We start from the raw sequence: 21144 nt of genomic DNA, 5'->3' as shown, positions 1-21144 counted from the left end.
GCCTGGACCCCCTCTACTATCTAGCGTCCCATCGTTATTCCAATCACTGGGATGACTGAAACAGTCTCCCAGCCCTTACCCATATCGGTGCCGGCTCACATCTCGGATGAGCCGCTCGGAGAGGTAGGCACCAATGCGATCCAGCTTCTCTGGGGCAGACAGGGCATAAAACGTCAGCTTCTCCATGTTGGTCTTCACCAGCCCATCCTGAACAAGAGCAGCACAGGGCGTCACAGCCTCACACCCAGACCCAGCAAACACCTCTGCAGCAAACCTTGGCAGTAATGCCAGAGGTCTGGGGCACGCCAGTCCCATCCCAGCACTTCCCCACACGTTGTACGCCAGGGAAGCCAAGTGAGGATTGCATTTAGCCTCAGCTGAGGGCTCTCGGAGGCACCACAGCCAGGGGTGACCCCAGTGCAAGCCTCTATCAAGCACCCCACACCGTAAACACAGCAAGAACCATTTGCCAGCACCTAGTAATGCACCAGCACCAAGGGAGACAGGGGCAGACAGGGACATCAACACCTCTAGGCTGCTGAGGCCAAACGAAACAAGCACGCCAAGCTGCCAACCCCAGTCCCCTGCAGTGTGGAAAACTGCAGTGCTTTCCCCTCTCCACGTGGCTCGGCAGCAGCCTCTTGTTCAGCTTCGCTGCCAGCAGCATGACAAAACAAGCATTCACCACCTCCCTGGGTAATCCCAGCCCTGCTACCCCCAGCTGGGAGCCCCTCTTCCGCTGCCTTTTCGTCTCAGCTGTGAAAGGGAGACAAAGAGGCTGGATTTTGGATGCTCCAGACGCAGCTGGCAGGGCATCCCCCATCGCCAGTTCAGCAAGGCAGAAAGCAGGGCACCAGCTTCCCTGCATCATGGAAGCGTAAGCAGTTTTTCAGCTCAAAAGCCTGGCTGAGGCCTCAAGAGACCCCTGCTCTCAGAAGCTGATTCTCTCATCCTGCAAAGAGAAGGACATACGCCTTCAGGTCCAACCCCTACCCTCCCATCCATCCATCCTCAACATCTGCCTGGCACCTCCGGGAAAGGAAGCCTGGCTGGAGGAGCTGCTTCTGTATTTCCACTCCCAAACAGGCTTTAAAGGAAAATCCAGCCCTCCAGGCACAGCTTTTTGGAGTCAAAGCATCGCCTGCCTCCCGGGAGCTGTTTCTGGGCAGGTCACAGCGCGTCCCTGAAACCCAGGGACCAGAGCTTTGGTGCATGACACACCACACCAAAGCTTCGGCGTGCGAAGCGGAGCCTCGTTTACCTCTGGGTCCTCAGGGAAGATGTTGTCGACAAGTCTTTTGTAGCGAGGACGCAGAGCACCGCAGCAGCCGCACACACCTGGAAGAGAGGAGACAGAGTTGGTCAGTAGGGATGAAACCCTCAGTTCTCGGGCAAACCCTCGCGTGGAGGTGCCTTTAGTGGAAAACATATCCTTGGATTCAGTGGGGAGGCCCAGGAAGAGGACAGGGCACCCAGCTGATGACATCCCAGAGTTTTGCAGCCAAAAAAAAACAAGGGGAGAAAACTGCAGCTGAGAGGCAGGGAATTGGCTAGTGACCAGCATCATTTGACACAGGACTGCAGGGTTATCTGCTTTTTTCACCCAAGAAAACATCCCCCAGAGAACAAGATGTCCAAAGTTCCCCTAAATCTGTGCTTCTCTGTCTCGCAAGTTCCCCTCTCGCAGGCCCTCAGATTGAGAGCTCTTTTGTCCAACTCAAGGACACACTACTCACACCCTGCCTCACGCTCCCCACGGAGCCAGCAGCGATAAAGAGAGCACAGGCTGCTGGGGACAGCAAGAAAGAAAACAGAGAGAGAGCATCTTATGAAGGCTATGAAAGGAAAACAAGTTTTCCTGTTTGCAGCTCCAAAGCTGAGCTGTTGAGAAACAACAAGCACCTTCGATGCCCCTTTGGGCAGCCTGACCACAGCCTTTCTCCCCCGAGGGGATCACCAAGCGACCTGTGTTTCTCAGGTCACCACAACCATACCCAGCCCCTCTTTTTGAGGGGCTTCAGACAGAGCAGCAGAACATCCCCGATGATGCACCAGCCGTGCCCTGCGCAGCCTCTCCGAGAGCCAAACCCTCTCGCAGCAGCAAGTCCACAGCCCAGCAAAGAGCGGGCACTGGCTGCATCCCAGCTCGGAGCGAAGCGATTAGCCCTAGATGCTAAATATCCTAAACGGGGCTGCGATCCCCTGCTCTGCTTTTGGGGAGCTGCCGAGGGAGGAATGGATCATTTGCAACCTGGATATTTCTCCCTGTGCTACATCCTGATTCTCAGGGCCATGGCACACCCTCCGCAGCAGCCAGGGATCCCCCGTCTTCAGCCTGGGGACAGCCGGTGGTCCAGGTGGGTTCTCAAGCATCTGTTGTGCTCCCACACCATGCCCCAAGCATGGGGACAGCTGCAGCACCAGAGAGTTCAGCATCCGCGGGCACCTCCACCATGATACATCACCCTGCATAAAGCTGTGCCAGTGCTGCCCTGCCCACCAGCCGCTGATGAATATCTGTAGACTTTGTTTATTTAAAAAAAGGGGGGGGGGGGGCGGGGAGATTGCTCGACATGCTACCCTTCCCAGCACCGCTCCAAGGGCTTTGCACACCAGCATCCCCTTGCTCCGTTCGGCACAATGCATTTTTTCCCCGGGGCCCAGCGTTCCTCGGATGCTGCACCCCACAGAGGAGGCTGGTGTCAGCCACCCCAAAGCACCAGCCTTTGTGAGCCCAGGGAAGCGTGAGTAATTTGGGGCTGGTTTTTGGCAACCACTGCCTAGAAGCAGAAGCCGGGGGGACAAAGGCTGCGCCGGTGGGAGCCGGCGACCGCTCCTGCTGGAACGCATGAGCTCACGCCTGCTCGCGCCAGCTCCCGGCGCTGGCACCGCTCGCTTCCTGCAATGTGCTCGCTTGCTTCCCGAGCACATCGCCTCCGACGGCGGGTGTTCACGGGGAGGGGGAGGCAGCCTGCACCTCCCCTGAAAGCTGCTGCTTGCTTTGGGGTCCCCTTTGGGGCCCAGTGCTCCCAGCAACGCTGCAGCGGCAAAGAGCTCCTTCCACCTCTTGTGCTCTCCCTGCCAACCCCTCCACACCTCCCCGCTTTCCAATATTCTGTTTCTAAGTCTGGTATCTGCTGTTCTCCCTCCTCCCTCGTCAGCTGCCCTCAATCGATTTCGCTTTTTCCAAAGTACCTTTAATCTGGCCTCTTAATAAATTCTCATTTGCCATTCACACAAACAAGCATCTGATGATCTCCTGAATCCTCTTAATAAATTCCTCTCGCCCAGGACAGCCTAGCCAACGTGACTTATCTCACCTTGCTGGGCCATGCATCCCTGCCAGTGTCCCAGCACAGGTACGAGCTCTCCCCGCAAAACAGCTGGAGAGTTTCCCCGTAAGCGATCCTATTAGCCAAGAAGCCAGGTCCCCTCCACTCCTACAGCCTTCTCGACAATTATCTCACCTCCAGAAATGTGACTTTAGAGTATTTTCAGGATTAATGCACATTCCTGTCTCTGGAAGAGGAGCAAAGAGCTCAGCCACGTTGCCAATCCACCACCCTCATCCTGATGAATGAAGCTGAAGAGCAGACACAGCACAGATCCCATCAATAATAATTACAGAATTAAATATAATGCCTTCCCTCTCACCTAGCATGACTTCTTCCAAGAGTAGAAGATTTTTAAGGCTTCACCTAAAGAAAGCAGCAGCAGGAGAGAGACGAAGACCTGAAGCACCTGCCAGGAGAGGGGACCCGGGTGCCCCATCTGTCCCACGTGCCAGGACGGTGAACATGGTCCAGACAGGGAAAGCAGGAACATTGCTCAGCCCAAAGTACATCAGGTCACCAGTGGGTAGGACCCCACCATGGCCCAGCAGAAGGACAGGGCTTCCTACAACGCAGCGCCCCTGGGTGAAACTTCTGATGCCTGGTACGAGGGCTGAGCTCCCCGCAGCCAGGCACAGAAGGGGTCTCTCTGCTTGCATGAAACCAAGAGAAACTTTCCTGCCCCAAACCACTGCCCAGCCCAGACCTACACAGGCACAGACAAGGAGACCATAAAACCTTAAAAAAGCCCAGTAAAAATGACACAGATCTTGAGGAAAGAGGAAGATTTTCCCTTGTTTTATTTCCCTGCCCCGAGGGCTCTCCCAAGAGCCACAAATCCAAGTCTGGTCCTGATGCCAGGGCTGAAATCAGCCTCATGCTTGGTCTATATGGGACCCCCCTGACCCTCACAGCACCAAACCCCAACGCTGGGGCTAGCAACATCCCCCCCAGCCAGGCTAACCAACAAGGGTCTCAGACATTTCTTCTTCCAGGCACCAGTTTCCTTTAGCACCCACCACACCGACCCCATGCACCTTGTACCCTCACACCGGCACCGCAGCCACAGCTCCAGCCGGAGCAAGGTGCCCACCAGCAGCATCCCCCCCATGAGGACAAAACCTCGCAGCTACAATGCATTCCTCCAGCCCAGGCTTGCACGAGGTATTTAGAAACACAGAACGATGACACCTGAAGGTCACCAGCAACCCCAGCGGCTTTGCCCTCCCAGAAGATCCAACCCAGCAGCCTGGGGAAAAGCCAAGGTACCTGCTCCAGCCACGTGCAGCATCTCCCAGTCGCTGGCAGGGCCGGCGGCACAGAGCCGCAGCGCGGAGCCGAGAGCCCAGGTGGTCAAAGCCATCGCGTCCCAAGCAAACCGGGGGACTTGGGGTGCCGGGGATCGTTCTTCTCCCCGCCGAGCGGCGGCTGAGGCCGGCCCAGCGGCAGCATCGCTGCAGGGGATGTTCAGCCAAGCGGGAGCAGCCGTTTAAATAAATAAGGGAGCTTTCAGCACGGCTGCTGAGTCACCGAGGCGGCTCCGATGGCAGCTGGGAATGGCACCGGCTTTGCTCCGCCGGCGTCTGCACCGGTATGCGGGGGCGGCCGGCAAGCTGGGCATTTGGGAGGGCCCCGAGCGGGTGGATGGACAGGGGTGGCTCTTCCAGGTCCCTTGAGCCCAAAGCTCTCCCGTTCGGCACATGGCTCACCATTCATTTGTGGGCAGCCCTAACGAGGGGGGAGGCTCGGCGAGTCGGAGCTGACCCCGAAGCAGCACCCAGGGATGCAACAGACACGCAAGCAGGGACCTGCACGGTGCGTCGTGCTCTCCTCCTGCCGGCAGCCCACCGCTGTGGGAACCAAGGACGTGGATTTTCTTAAAGATCAGGTAAATCGAGGCATGGAGGAATGTGAGCTGACCCTCTCCCTATGGAGGGAATAAGTTGGGAAAGGCAGGAGCAGCACCGGCTCGCACAGCTACCTGTGATATACGAGTGTCACCTTTGTCTTGCTCTCACCTGGGGCACCTTAGTGGCATTTATTGGGCTCTTTACCACCACTCTCAGCCACAGCAGGTCACATCTGCGCTCTCATGGGGGGGGGGGGGGGGGGGAGGGCAAAAAAGGGCCTTTCGCTTTGCTAGCTCTGCTCCAAGAAAGTCTATCTAATTGGGGGTAATTACAGTCTTTCAGTCCCAGCAACTCTAGCTTGCCAGCAGCTACCATAACCCCCACTTAGCTGCTCTGACAGTGGCATGAGCCCCGAGGACCTCGGATAAACTCGTTGCATGTGTTTCCAGGAGTGGAGTTCACTGGTACCAGCTGTAACTGGGGTTTTTAGGATCGAGCATGGCCAGCTGAGAACAGGACACTGGCCCAGCTCACCTCCCGAAACAACCACGCACTCTCCCAGCAGTGCTCTGACCATAAGGCTTTCCTCGTTAATCCCCTACCCTCTCCCCATTTTAATGGCATCCTGGAAATACGCATGGCTGGGAAACCTTATGGCCATATTATTTGAGGCCTGGAATTTACTTAATAAGGGCACTCCAGCTGATCGCAAATAAATCTTAATTAAATCACACAAAATCCCTCATTAAACCTAATATCTCATGAAGGTCGCTCCCTTAACCCCAGGCAAAACCACCGGCCTGAAGGCAGGGGTTGTACTGCCAGCCCAGCACTGTCTTCCTCCGAGCCCCACACCGAACCAGAGACCTTTCCCTAATCTGCTTACCAAAATCTCATTTATGCAGCCGACGTGACAGTCTCCATCATACCCATCCTCTGACTCCCTCAGCACTTTAGCACCCAGCAGGTGAGCCTGCCCAGGGAATATGGTGAAATCTTCCTGTTACATGCTAGAAATGTCACCGAGCAATATTCAAGTTGGTCCAGAGACTCATTAGCTCTGTTTTCCATCCACCCTGTGGTGGACAGAGGGATGGAGCGAGAAGCCCCAGCCCATGGGAAGGGAGAAAAAAAAATATCAGGGAAGGCAAGAAACCAAGTGATGCTGGCAGACAGAAGGGACAGACAGTGCTGCAGGCACTGAAAGAGATGTAGGGCACCACTTGCACACCCTCTCCTCCCCAGGAGCCGTCCCCAGGGGAAAGCTCAAAGCCATGAGCAGGCATGGCTGTGAGCTTCCCCAAGGTAAAGCTTTGCTCAGGTGCTCCTTCGAGTTTCTGCAACCAATTTAATAGCCAGCAAAATCTACAGTAAAAATCCAGCTCCAGCGCCAGCCAGCCTCCATTTGCCTCTGCACCCCTACGGCACCAGGGCAGATCCCAGTGTAAATCAGCACGACCCCACAGGCCTGCAGAGCTGTAAAGCAAGCCAGTAAATCTCTTTCTAATCGCGTTTAAAAGAGCCAAATGCAATGGGCACCAATTAAAACCACGGCCCAATGCCCCCCTCACAGCATGCCATGCCGGGAACAGGGCGAGGACCAGAAGGTGCCCCGTGCCCTGGCAGGGAGAGGCAACAGCAGCCCCCAGGCCAGGAGAGGATCTGGATAGAGCAGTTCAGATCAGCCTGGTGCGAAGAAGAGTTGTTGGAAAAGACCGGCCCTGGAAAGATGGGGGACCCTGGGTGGCTGCATTAGACTCCCACCATCTTCCGTACGGGAGGAAGTAGTGGGGAGATGGCCAAATCCAGCTCCCCCCCCCCCCCAGCTCCATACTTCAGAGCAATATCCTGATGTTAATTAATAGTTCCTGACCTTCCTCAACAGTTCAGGCTGCACGGCTGCGGCTTGCTCCCTTCCACACTTGTTAATCGCCACTCATCCAAGTGTCCTTCGGTAAGAGTCACCATCTGCAAAGGGATGCTTCTAAAAGCTGACAACTCATCTGTGAGCAGAGACGCTTTTGAGGATGTTGCAGAAGACCCAGACCGCCAAGGGCAGCACAAGGCAGCACTGGTCACAGGGAGCTGAGTCTCTTAACGCCGGCACGAAGGGACAGCAAAATATTTCGAGGCACTGACAGCAAAGGAAGAGCAGAGATGCCTGGGACTGGCGAGCCAAGGCTGTTGCTGCCAGGATGTATTTCTCATGTCGCTGAGTGGGATGGACAGGAGCATGCCAGGGAGGGAAATGCTCTCCCAGACGTCGCCTGCAGCCCGCTCGGAGCCATCGGCGCAAAGCCTTTTAGCTCAGCAATTAAATTCGCAGCTTCCCCCTGGCATTCCTCCACGTGCTGCTCTCGCCTCGCTCCCACTGACGCAGCCAGGGCTTGCCGGGGCAGGCACTGGGGCGGGGGGCACGAAGCAGCTCCATGCAGAGCCCCAGCACACAGCTTTGTGCCAGGACCCGTGCAGTGACCCCCCAGATGGGAGCTGCTCCAGAGGCCAAATCCACACCGGTACCAGCATGTCTGAATCCCACCTGGATTTGCCAAAACATGCTACTTCCCATCTCCCCCCCTGCTTCCAAATCCTGACAGCACAAGGCACGCAGGCATCAAATGCAGCTCTAACAACTCCGTGGTGAGTGGCAGGACATCAATCAGCCTCCCTGCGAGCTTACACCAGCAGTGGATCTGGCCCTCCATTATTTACACTTCACTGCTCAGCTGAGCCTGCCTCTCCGACACCGCAGCGCACGTGGAAAGCTTTAATAGCAGCCAGATTAATTAATATTTCACAGCAGTGATTAGATTCGGGCATCAAGACCACACCAGCCCCTTTGCATGGGAAACCACCCATTAAGGGCAAAGCTGTGCGCCAGTAGGCTTGCATTATGTACCTGGTGTGCCGGCAGTGCCAGTTTGAGGGGAGAAGAAAGGAAGTTAAGCACCTTAATGGATGCCTGGTTTCATTATACAACACACGGCAGAGCAATTGCTAGGGGGGAAGAAAAAGCTTAAACAGCAGGAAATTCACTCAAACTCTGGCCCCGAGGCAGCTCCTCGATGATGTTCACCAGTTGTCGCATGGATGTGGTGTGTCTGGTCCAGACCATGTAGGTAGAGAAGCTCCAGTGGAGAATGAGAGTCCACCCAGCATCAGGGCCAGCCTCCAAAAACTGCTTAATTAAGAGCTAGGTTCATTTTGCAAGACCTGGCATTGCACAGAGCCAGATTCAACAGAACGGCCAAGGACATGGGAAGGCTTCAAGTCTGAAAGGTTTTAGAGAAAAAAACCCCATGCAACCTCCCTGTCCTGTTTTGCATGTTCAACAATAACAAAAACCCCCAACACAATAAGGATCTTTTGAGATGCTGACCACACATTTCTGTGGTTTCCTATTTCCCCAAGATACGCTACATCAAAGCTCACAGCCAGATTCAGGTTTTGGCAGAAAACTTGACTGAAGACCCTCATTTACTGAGATACAGAAACGTGATGGGACCAGCCACGGCTATGCTTTCTCTCCAGCCTTTCTGGCTTGTTTGCAGCTCCTCCGAGGGCGAGCAATTCCAGCTGCCAAGGCAGAGCAACCTGTGACAGAGCTACAGTGCCTGCAAAGGGATCAGCCTAGAGCGGAGCATCTCTGCAAGTGCATTCTCTTATGCAATTACTGATTGCGCAAGCAATTACCAGAGCCTTTACGTGGTCGGGCTTGATGAGCTTCGAGGGGAGAAATGCCAGCTCTTGGCCTGGCACAATCCCCTTTAGCATTTGCTCCAGGCAGAAGAGTCCTCATCTTCACTGCAGGGGTCAAATCCTGCCTGGACACAGCAATGTCGCCTGGAAGCACACCAGGAAAAAAGCCCTGGACTTGGCCACAGCCATCGAGGTTTAACACAAACCCATATGAGAGCTGTGGCAGGGTGGATCAGGAAAGTCCCCTGCACTGCTGGGACCACAAATAGCCCCTTTTCCTCTATAAGCACTGAATTAATTTGCAGATCGTTTTAGTTAAAAAGCAATATAAAAAAATGCAAAAAAAAAAGAAAAAAAAAAAAAAGGCTTAATTGCATTTCACATTCCCCTGCTGAGCCATCCAGTCCCACCGAGCACTATTTATTTAGTGCAAAACCCATCCGCTTGTGCGGCTGCTGGCTGTGACTCAGTGGCACGCTGGCAGCCCCAGACGGCTTGCAGGGGCCTTGCTGGCGCCCACCACCGACAACGCCTCCTCCCTGGGTAGCCGAAAAACCTCATTTTCCCTACTCCAGCTGCTGTTGAAAAAAAAATTTTAAAAAAACTTAAAAAAAAAAAAAGGGGAACCTTCTCTATTTCCAGCTCCGCTGTCGTGGGAGGAGACAGCTCGTGCTGGCGAGCAGAAAGCAAAGTGAGGGAGTGTAAAGGAAACAAACCGCAGCGAGCGGTGGCCGGGCTGGACGGTTGCGATGTGGCTCGCAAAGGCTTGCCACGGCCGCTCCGACACACACTGCCATCCCAGCAGCTGCCAAAAGTATGGGGGAGGCCTGCAGATAAGCCTTACTGGGAACCCCCCATGGAAACGTGAACCCCATCCCGTCTCCACAGTTCCCGTGCTCCCCTCCATGCTCTCCCTACAGCCAGCTTTCAGCCCAACGAACTCACACGGATTTCTGAATTAAAGCCCACGCTCCTGGAGATGGCAGTGAAGCGGGATGGTTGCTGGCAGCTGGGTACACAAAGCACTGGGCTTCTCCCCCAGCCAGGGCCACCGCACAGCCCCCCATAGGGCAACCGGGCTGTCCTGCCAGCTGAACAGCAGCACCTCAGCTCCGGTGGTGCGCAATCTCCCGTTGGAGCAGCTAAGCCTCAAGCCTGACTGAGGACAGAGAGGTCCCACCGGGCATCAGGGACACCAGCCTGAAGGCTCGGCTCACAAACCCGCCGTTTGCACAACTCCAGCCACCCCAGGCCAGGTGACAGCACAGCTGGGGGCAAAGCTTGCCTCCCCCATTTTCACCGGTGACTGCAAAAGGAAACCGAACCCGGGCTGCAAAGGGGCGCAGACCCCCAGCAGCCCCGCTCCACGCACACGGCCACCGCCACGGCACCACACCACCAGCCACGGGGGCCAGGTACAGCCATGCCAAGCACGACACTCTTGGCTCACACACGGGCACCAGCTCAGCACAAGGTGCCAGCACTGCAGGATTAGAGGGGATGCAGAGGGCAGGAGGGTGGCCTGTGCCCCCTATGTTGCCCCTCTGACCACCTCCCAGGGAGGCAGCAGGTCCTGCACCGCTTCATGCTTTCCATGGAGAAAAAAACATCCCCAGTCACCCGTCCCAGTTCCCCCAGGCCAAGAGACAGTTAAAAGAGAGATTAAAAAGATACCAATAATCCTGTGCATTCCTAATGCACCTTTCATCCAAAGTATCCCACAGAGCTTTCCAGCTCCTGGATGCTTTCCAGGACCACGAGCCGCAGCAATGCCTGGCCGTGAGTGCTACCGGAGAAGGGACTGTCCCGGCTTTTGTCCTCAAAGTCACATTCAGGTCCCCAGAGATGCTCTTCCCTTCCCCTCCCCAAGGAAACACCGGGTATTTCAGACCAGCGGCTCCCCCAGGATGCTAGCAGAGGTGTACCCTGTGGGTAAGAGGAGCCGTGGCCCAGTGCGGCATTGCCATTCCCGGTGGGCAGGACAGGCTGGCCACTGAGCCAGGATCTCAGGGGACAACCAGAGCATGTCAAACCCCTCGAGCCAGATCATAAAACCGACACCAGGGGGGCTGGTGGGGCTTTAGGGACCCACGACTCAGGTCTCCCCCAGGTCTGCAGCGGGGCTGGGGTCCCCTGCAGCTCCGCGGAGAGCATGATCACCTGCTCCAGGCTGCTGCAAATGGCTCGGATGATAACGGCTCCATGCAAATTCATGTTTGCCAGCAGCACAAATCACCAAAAGAAACCCCCCCTCAAAGATCAGCCCAAGCCCCAGGGTGGATGCACAAGCCCTGAGCGAGGCAGGGAGCTCAGATGGAAAGAGGACCAGCAGGAGCATTTGGGTATCAGGGCCAGTTGTCCTGCAACAAGAGGATCACCGCCATCCCATGCCAAAGAGAGGTCCCATAGTCGGAGCAGGTGAGGGAACCCCAGCGTGGTGGGGGGCTGCAGAGGGGCCACATCCCCGGGGCACTGCAGCAGCTGTCACCAAAGAGGGAAGCATCCCCCTCGTTTTGCGGGTGGAAAAATACCAGCTGGGAGACCTGAATGACTCAACCGAGGCCACAGAGGAGTCAGCACCGTGACGAGGAGAGGAAAGAAACGGAACCCATGCATCCTGCCTCAGCGCCCCCCCCCGCCCCGGCCCCACTAAGTAGAAACCCACACCCCAAGCCCACCACTTCTGCTCCTTTCCCCACCGGAGGCAGGTGCTGCATCCCAACACATCATCCCAGCGCACCTCAGGACCTCCCATCTGTGTTAACCCCACTGAGCTCCAAAGCACCCCAGCACCCATGGCGGGGGTAAGGAAGGGGAGAGAAGGAGTGTCAGCACCCTTCCCACCCATCTCCCTCCTGCCACATCCCACCACACACTCACCCCTGGCACTGCAGTACCTCGCAGAAAGGGGGCTCGGCCCCCCACACCAAAGTGACCCCACAGCCCTTGGGGTGCGCTGCGAGCCCCCAAGGCAGGACACTGGTCAGGGGCTCTCTCCTCTGTAGCGCTCGCCCTGCACTGACAGCCTGGGGAAGGATGCTTGGGTACCAAGGATTTAAGAGCCACCCGGCCACCCCCTGGCCCTTCCCAAAAGCTCCCAGCAGCTTAGCGCAGCCACTGCCCGGGGCGGGGGGGCGGCCAGCTGCTCTGCCAGCTGCTCCCCATTACGCACTCGGCATCACCCCACCACGCTGCCTGGCTGGGGACACGCGACCCCATATGCCCGCCCTGCACAGGAGTGACACCAGTGACAGCATGGGGGTCAAACGGCAGGGGGGGGGAGGATGGCATCCCCAAACACCTCAAGCTTCAGGGGCCTATATGGGATTAGGGTCTGCCCTATGCCAGGGACCAGGCAGCTCCCCAGGTGGCTGGTCATGTATAGGACCCCTGATTCTGGGGTGGGGGTGACACTCCCCCCGCCCCCCAAGTAGCCAGGTGGAGCTGAAACACCCTATATAGCACCCAAGTCTTTCCGAGATGCCCCAGCAGCATGGGGGTCACTGGTCCCATAGAGAAGCACGGTCCTCCCAGTCCCGGGGAGCAGGTGACTCCAGGAACATGGGTTGGGGTGGGTAGGGGGTGGTGATTAATGAACTGTAGTCCCCCAGGATGGGGGCAATACCCCAGTGATAGAGGGGGCATTTGCAGCCTTTTCTGGGACCACAGCGTGTGTCCCAGCCCCAAAGGGGTGACTCCCTCCAGAAACTGGGGGACGCACAGCCCTGTAAAAGACCAAGTGCCCCTCCCCAAAACCCAAAGAGGGGCCACCCCCCAGTAACTAGGGAGATGCACACCTCTGCAGTGGACCAAGGTCCCCCCAGTAACTTAGGGGTTGCAAAAGATCAATGTGCCCTCAACCCCCGAGGGGGGCTACCCCCAGTAAGCGGGGGCCGCACAACTCCGTACAGGACAGAGGCTCCACCCCCCACCCCCAAAGAGGGGTCACCCGCCAGGAACGGGGGGCGCACAACCCTGTAAAGCACGAGGCCCCCCAGCCCTGGAGGGGTGAGCCCTTGGCCGGGCCCCGGGGGACGCACCGCGGGGCGGGGACGAAGCCCAAGTCCCCGGGAAGCGCGGGAGGGGGGGGAGGGGGGTCGCGCACAGCCCCGGCCCGGCCCCGGCCCCGCTCCCGGCCCGCCGCGGGCACTCACCGTACATGGCCGCCGCCGCTGGCCCGGCCCGGCCCGGCTCGGCGCGGCTGCAGGCGGCGATGCCCGGCCCGGTTCTGCCCCACCGCGCGGCGCCGGCCGGGGGCGGCACCGGGGGGGCGGCACCTGGGGGGAGGTACCGCGGCGGCTCCTCCCGCCGGCACGGCCGCAGCGCCCGACCCGCTCCGCCCGGCGCGGCACGGCCCGGCAGCGCCCCCCGCCCCCGTCCCGGTGCCACCCCGCCGGGCATCCCGGTGCCACCCCGCCCCCATCCCGGTGCCACCCCGCCGGGCATCCCGGTGCCTCCCCGCCCCCATCCCGGTGCCACCCCGCCCCCATCCCGGTGCCACCCCGCCGGGAATCCCGGTGCCACCCCGCCGGGCATCCCTGTGCCGTGCCCCCGCAGCAGCACACCCCGCCGGGCACCCCGGCCCACGCGGCGCCCCCCGCGTCCCCCCCCCCCGCCCCGCGGCGCGCCCCAAACCCGGCACGGGGCAGAACCTGCACGTCGGTGCCCCCTGTAACCGGTCCACCCCGAGCATCCTTCCTCCCCGGTACACCCAGCGCTCTCCCCCCGTGGGAGGGGATGCAGCGTGCGCCCCCCTGCCCGAAGCCAGCCCCACAGAGCCTGTGCCCACCCGAGCTGCAACCTCCAGCAGCGCCGGGGCTTTGCCCTGCACCGCCAGCCTGGTGACAGCCCCACCAGGCTGCCCAAAGGGTGGCAGGCTGTGCTGCTGCGAGGGCACGGCACAGGGAATGCGGGAAGATCCAGGTCAGCTCAGCTGCTTCTAGAAAGTTCTGGAGAGTGAGACTAGGGGGCTCAGACTGCCCTGGGGAGACAGGGATGCAGCCCCCAGTCTTTGGGCTCCACTCGAGGATGAGCCGGAGGAGGGTGGCATGAAAGCAGGGCCAGGACATGGGGAGGTGTCAGGGCACGGAGGCCAGAAGGGCATGAAGAAGGGTATGGCATGGTATGGTACAGCACAGCACAGCGTGGCACTGCACCGCGCAGGACAGTACGGCACAGCTTGGTTCGGTGCAGCACAGCCTGGCACAGGGCATTTGGCATGGTTTGGCATGGCCAGCACTGCACAGCGTGGCACTGCAGAGTACTACACAGCAATGACCTTTTCTCCTTTACATTTACCTTTTTCCCACCATTTGGACCCATTCCACCTCTTTTCCCAGCTGGCCAGGCTGACACTAGGGGCCTTTGCGCTGGAGCCCCTCATGCCCTGGGGCCCCACACATGTCCCATAGCCACCGCATCCCATGCACGGCAAAACCAACCCAGCCACAAAGCCAAAGCCCTCCCTGTGCCAGACCCTGTCACAAGCATGAGTGACACAGCAAAGCAAAGATGCTGCCTTGGGCCTTGGCTGGGGACAAGGACAAGGCTGGAAGTGACAGGGCACCTTGGCTGGTGAGGTGCTGGCACCAGACTGTCACAGATCTCCCCTTCCCCAAGCTTTTTGCTGCATCTCTTCCCACATGGCAAAGTCCCTGGGTTGGATCATTTAATTAGGCAATAGCTGGTGCCACACAATCTTCCTCACAGGAAAATTATGTTTTAATTAAAACATTTTGGGAGTTAATCTGTGTTGCAGATTCCCCAGGTGGTGGAGCAGCCACATGAAGATCCGTGTCCCCAGGGGACTGGAGGACTTTCACAGGGGGACATGGCAGCAGTCACAAGTTGAGGGATGAAGCTCCTGAGTGTCCCTGGCCAGGCCCTGCCCCCAAAACAGTCATAAAGTCCTTTTTATTGTAAATTAAAAGCCTCAGAGTAAAACCTGATGATAAGAACCTGAAGCAGATGTAGCAAGCCCCCCAGCCCAGGAGCCCTCGTCCCTTTGCTCACAGGGATCTGCAAGGCCATCGGCTCACCACAAAGGGACACCGTGGTCATTGGGACGGTACTATGGTGCAGCCAAGGAAACAAGTCCTCCACAGCCACTTTGGGGACCTGGGGACAGCACCCACGCAGATGCCAGTACCAACCCACACCACCATCAACAAGCCCTGAGACCCCCCCAGACTATACGCAAAACACATAGTGCTGGTTTGAACCCCAAAAGTTGTTGCCACTGGAAAAGCCTGGCATAATCTCTGCCCTCAAAGAGTATGGGTGGACATGGGCATCCAAGGAGGCCAGCGGCACCCTGGCTGGTGTCAGCGATGGCGTGGCCAGCAGGGCCGGGGCAGGGACCGTCCCCCTGCGCTGGGCACCGGTGCGGCCGCCCCTCGAGCCCTGGGGTCCGTTCTGGCCCCTCACTCCCAGACAGAGCTTGGGGGGCCGGAGCGTGTCCAGAGCCGGGCAGGGGGCTGGGGCAGGGGCTGGGGCACCAGTCTGATGGGGGGGCTGGGGGGTCAGCCTGGAGAGGAGGGGGCTCGGGGGGGACCCGATCGCTCCCTACAGCTGCCTGGGAGGGGGCTGCAGCCAGGGGGGTCGGTCTCTGCTCCCAGGTCACAAGCGACAGGACAAGGGGGAACGGCCTCAGGCTGCACCAGGGCAGGTTTAGGTTGGAGACTGGGAAACATTTCTTCCCCGAAAGGGTGTCCAGCACTGGGACAGGCTGCCCAGGGAGGGGGGGGGGGGCACCGTCTCTGGAGGGATTTAAAAGACGTGTAGATGTGGCGCTCGGGGACATGGGTTAGTGGTGGGCTTGGCAGTGCTGGGTTAACAGTTGGACTTGATAATCTTAATGGTCTTTCCAGCCTAAATAAGTCCGTGATTCTATCCCTGCCTTAGGCCAGGATGGATCCATGGAAGCTGGGGCAGGGGTCCAGGCCACCTCCAGCATGTGGCTCCTCCTGATTCATGGTGCAAGACAAGGGTGGAGATGAGGTAAACCCTGCCCACCACCAGTGCTGCTCCTCAGCCCCTACCTGTCACCACCCCAAGGGACACCCCAACATGCTCTAGGCTTGCCCAGAGGGATCCAAGCACGTCTCTGCTGTGGCACAGCACAGTGCCCCTCGCCGCTCCAGCAGGCAAGGGGAGATGCCAAATCACCTGGGGCCTGGGATGCTTTTGGGACACATGGCTGCATTCCTGCTTAGGACTCAGAAACGCTGTGCAGAGCTCAGCATGTCAGGCAGTGTGGGCATATGGGGCATTAAGAAGGACTGCTGTGCCCCGAGCACCAGGATCCCTCTCCAGGATGGCTCAGAGGGAGTTGGCTGGTGGGTGCTAAGGGAAGACAGCGACCTGGTGGCAGCTAGGGCTGTGACAGTCATGCCGGGAGGATGGCAAGGAGCTGCTCACCTTGGGCACCTCCTTTGTCAGACACGTCCATCCCAGGTCCATCTGCTGCCTCTCCTTCCTTGCATCCCCCTGCTCTCCCGCAGCTGTTTCCATGGCCACGGAGCTGCTGCAGCAACGGCAGCAGGGTCTCCCGCATGAGTGTGCATCCCTTCCCGGCCATGGAGCCGGGACACAGCCAGGCCCAGGGGTCAGCCACCTGTAGCTGCTCCCACACACTTGTGCTCAGCCTTGGGGTGTTTGCACCAGCTCACATGCACCCATGTCCGTACTGGTGCCAACACTCCCCATGTTGCTTGCATGATGCCCGGGGACGGGGTCTTCCTGTGCCCTGACGGCTCTTGCAGGCAATGTGCCACCTCTCACACGTCTCTGCGTTACTTGTCGCATGAGGATCCATTTCTTGCACATGTGTGGCACTGGAGGGAGAAGGACTGGGAGAAGGGACGCTGTCACGGCACAGGGCAATGCTGCCCGCGGACGAATCACTTGCAGTGGACAGAGAATCTCTGCTGAAAAGCCAGGCACTGCCCTCCCTCCCGCTGGAAGGGGTGCACCTGTGGGCATCTCTGCTGCGAACACTGGTGTTTCCAGGAGCTCCGGAAGGTGCTGCGGGCAAATCAACAGGGCACCTGAGCCTGAGCCAGATCTCCTTGATGCTCTGGGCTGACATGGGGCTAGCTCCCTGCCCCATCTCCCCAGCTTTTGCAGTGCTGCAGAGAAGCTCCCTGCAGACCTTCAGGGAGACCCTGCACTTGTGCTGGGGGCTGTGAGGGCTACAGGACTGTCCCAACACTTCCTGGGGCCCAGACATCCACAGATGAGCACGGTGGTCCTTCTGCCCCGACGCAAAGTCCAAGGACCCTGCACCACCTCTCCTCCCACACCACCACCACAGCATGCCACCACCCTGGCTCAGGGATCGGGAAACTGAGTCACGCTTTGCCTCTCCTGCCCAAACACCACTGGTTCTTTCCCCAAGCCCAGTGGTGCTATGCACGCCACAGGAGCACTCCAGGGGACACGTGCAAGGTTGTCACCACCACAGATTTACGTGCACACCTCATGCACAGCTGCTCCAGACCATCAAACACAGCAGGGTGACAGTGGCAGGGCCAGTTCAGTCACGGAGGTGAAAAATGCAGCTTCTGCCAGCCAGAAACGTTGGTTACACCTGCACAAGCAACCCAAGCTCAGCACAGACACACTGACACAGGCAACCCAAGGAGCACCTCGTCCGGGTGTTGGTCTAATGGAGATGGTGTTGCCTGCATCCCTGCAAAGAGCCTTGGTCTCCCTGTCCAACCTACTGCTATTCCCCCAGGCTACAGACATCTCCAAAGGACCGTACCCATCTTATAGACCCAGTTTTCTTGGAAAAATGCAGTTCTGGCCAACAAGCCAGTCACAGTGACCACCTTACTGCGACAGCTTCACATCTCCTTACAGAGTCAGCAGGGAATGAAAGGCTGGTGATCAGGAGACACCAAAGCGTGTATCCCTGAGCCAGGACTGGGGTCTGCGTGTGAAGGAAATCCCTTTAGAGCCTCCGATATGTGCCCTAATTCCTCAAGGGATCCTATCATTTCATAACGCACCCAATAAACTTGCTGGGACAGCACTTGTGTGTGGCAGGAATGGTTGTGTACACTCACAATCTTCATATTCTTTTGTGGATATTGACACTACATATACTTTATCTACATTAGTTTATCTGTCTATCTGTAACTGTACCTTAGCTGGATGTGATTTTAAGTATACTGCCCCAATTATTGCTTGTCAACTATACCCTCCCACCTCTCATCTCTGATGGAAGAGTTTTTGCAGCATGTGGCCTTACATTGACTACCGAAGCAGGGGAGGGAGCAGGCACAATAAACATTAATACCTGTCCACCACAGGTCACACAAATCCTGGAATGTGCTCAAAAAAACCAGTTACATGTAGCTGGTGGGAATGCCCTTTAGGGTTGTCTCCCACCCTTATGGGAATATCCAATGTCTTTCTTCATCCTCCCGTTGTTATCCTTATTTTGAGCCATTTCTTACTTGTTTTAGTCACCTCGTTACGTATCAGCACTTGGTTTTCAGCCTGCACTATTCTGATGGTTTCTCAGCGCACCACCATCTTGACTCAGTGTAGCCCTTAATCACTCCGTGGCCAAACTCCCCTCCGTGCCTGACACCCCCAAGGGCAGAAGGGGGAGGCATCAACATGAGTCTTGGCCTAATACCACCACGACAAGGTGGTCACTCTTTCCCCCACCAAACAAGGGGTGATGTGCAAGGCTAGCGTTGCCTCACACATTATTTCCAGGCCCCAGAACCGGCGCAGGAAGGGAGCAGAGGTGAGATGTGGTGGTGGGTTAACAAGCCCAAACAGTGCTTCTGCAACACAAAATTAAAAAGAACAGTTCCATCAGGGAATTTGGGATTGCCCAAGCCGGGTCGGTTGGTCCAAGTTGCTCGTCCAGAGATGAAGCCATGCCCTGCTCCGTGCCTGCCTGATATCCACAGTCGTGTAAGTCTCCGCACACCCGGATATTAAGTCTAGCCCCGTATTAGTGAATTATTGGATTTGCTGTCATTATAACCTGGATAATTGCACTACTGATCTGTATTTATTACTGTACTGTTTCTTAGAAATAAATTGTTTGCCCCTAAAGCTGCTGATCTGGTGTCTGTTACCACGACCCAAACCTGTAAGTCAGCAGGTCTGCTGTAAGCCCTTACGATGCCCAGACTTGGTGAGGAGGTTGGCACGGAGCTAAGCTACCTCCCCTTGTCCTCCCAGGGCTCTTTTCCTCCCAGCCCAGAGAAAACCCCACGGAGGGCTTTCTAGCTGGTAGCAAAACAAAGAGAGGGGGAAAATTACCTTCTTTCTTTTTCCTGTTTTCCAAATAAACTAAAGGACACACTTGGCCCAGGATGAACTGTGCAAAGAAAACCCCAAGCTCATCTCTCCCCTGCTGCTGGGATGGGGGCAGGGCAGTGCTTGCCTCCTGCATGGAAGTGGGAATTCTAAGCCCATTCCTATGATGCTGCTGGGCAGATAGGGTCTCTGATGGCTTGGGAGAGGGGACAGTGCCACAGGCCAAGGCGAGGAGCTGCCCATAGATGTCCTCACCAGCATCTCAAGGAGGAAGGGCTGAGTTCACCAAATCAGTTGCCAGATGGACTTGTAAGAAACAATAACAACCATCTGACCAGGAATGTCTGTACGTGGATGCATAGGATCAATGGAGAGTTAAAGAAATCAGCTTAAATTGGCACAGAGACATGTGCCTGGTTTCATCAAGCCACCAGACAGTGGGAAGATGAAGAACAAGCTGAAGATAACAAAGAAGAACAAAGGTAAAGATAAAGTGACATGAAGATGAAGAACAGAGCTGGGGTCATAAAACACCCAGAGATGGATAATGGCAGGGGCTCTTTTGGCGAAGATTTATGAGACCAGATAATGAGGCAGAAGATCCCAAACAGCCCATAACAGACCTGTCAAAAAGCAGCTTCTTGTTGCCAGTCAGGAGGAAGCCAGAAGAGGTGTTGAGGTATTGATAGCCAGCATTCCTAGCCCTTAGCACGTGCTAGTGACCCCCTCCTCAACACCCACTTCTGCTGCCCTCGCTTCCAGTGAGGCCTCTCGCCAGCCAGGCACATGCTCCCAGCAGGACATGGCTGGGGGTGTCACAGGATCCCTAAGCTTAGACCATCTCAGCTGAGAAAACCTGCTCCCATGTCCATCTCTAGCTTGACAGCAAAGTCTGCAGAGAGCTGAGAGATGCCCAAGCCACGTGGGCCCTGCCCGAGGATCTCCGTGCCAAGGGGCAGCTGCGATCCCCCTGGGAAGATGGCCTCAAAACTCCCAGCCCTGTGTCCCCTTCTGGGACCTTGTCTTTGAGGCACAACACAAAGGTTCTCCTTCCTGGCAGGATCTCCCTGGGCTGCAAGGAGCAGATAAGGATGTTATTTGCCATGAGGGTCCCGGTGCATGGCCCTGCTCCGTGGTGAGCCCCTCTACCCTTGTCCTAGGGTGCCATGGGGTCACTGCCAGCTCTCATGTCACCTAAGGCTGCCTGCCTCGTGAACCTATTTCACGAGGGGGTCATCCTCGAGGAAGGCACATTTTCCCCTCCCCAAAACTGATTCAACACCAACCCAAACAGCTCCTAACCGAGGCTGAACCAGGATTTTCCATCCCAGCCTGCACAGGAAGCTTGTGAGCTGCACCCCGGCCAGCCTCCCCAGCCTGGCCCGTTCTCAGTCCTACAGGGACCCAGGCTGGGGGGACAGCCCTGTGGCAAGTCCCAGGGAACAGGCGGTGTAACTGCTCCATCTGGGGCTCCCCGGGGTCACCCCCTGCCCCGCCAGCTCAGCACACAAGGACAGCAGGACGGCCTGGGCCCGGCGGGACAATGCTGCGTGGTGCTGCTTTTGAGCCCCTGGAGATGGGGCACAGGCCAGGGCCCGTCCTACTGAAAAAAGAGGTGGAGGGCAGGCCTCGTGCAGGGCTGCTGCCCTCCCTGGGCCACCAGTCTGTCCCTTCCTACAGCACCTCACTGCCAACCCCCAGGGTGGGCAGGACGGGCAGGGCAGGGCAGGGCGGGACAGGGCTGGGTTTTGCAGGCAGGACAGGACAGGGGGAGAGCAGGAGGGGCAGGACAGGCAGGACAGGGGCAGGGCAGGACAGGGGCAGGGGCAGGACGGGGCAGGCAGGGCAGGAGCAAGGCAGGCAGGACAGGAGCAGGACGGGAGCAGGACCAGGGCAGGGGCAGGGACAGGACGGGGCACGGCAGGACCGGGCAGGGCAGGCAGTGCGGGCAGGCAGGGCAGGGCGGGCAGTGCGGG

The 21144-nt window shown here is 57.7% G+C and overlaps 1 protein-coding gene across 5 annotated transcripts in view; it reads right to left on the bottom strand.

Annotated features, from left to right (window-relative positions):
* The window catches only part of EFR3B (EFR3 homolog B), a 40877-nt gene extending 27729 nt beyond the window's left edge, over positions 1-13148 (bottom strand). For 2 of the 5 annotated variants that reach the window (XM_005443523.3, XM_027811597.2), the window contains exons 1-3: positions 4602-4908; positions 1262-1338; positions 80-207 (exon numbers count right to left, since the gene is read on the bottom strand). In XM_005443523.3, the coding sequence (XP_005443580.1) occupies positions 80-207; positions 1262-1338; positions 4602-4695 (299 nt within the window). In that variant the 5' untranslated portion in view covers positions 4696-4908. Of the gene's footprint in view, positions 1-79; positions 208-1261; positions 1339-4601; positions 4909-11761; positions 11906-13035 lie in introns of those variants that run through there. The other 3 variants (XM_055714712.1, XM_027811598.2, XM_027811599.2) reach the window with 3 other exon arrangements.
* Positions 13149-21144: the final 7996 nt, after the last annotated feature.

The sequence above is a fragment of the Falco cherrug genome, chromosome 6, assembly GCF_023634085.1.
Source record: "Falco cherrug isolate bFalChe1 chromosome 6, bFalChe1.pri, whole genome shotgun sequence".
Lineage (NCBI taxonomy): Eukaryota > Metazoa > Chordata > Aves > Falconiformes > Falconidae > Falco > Falco cherrug.
This window is presented reverse-complemented; position numbering and strand designations above follow the sequence as displayed.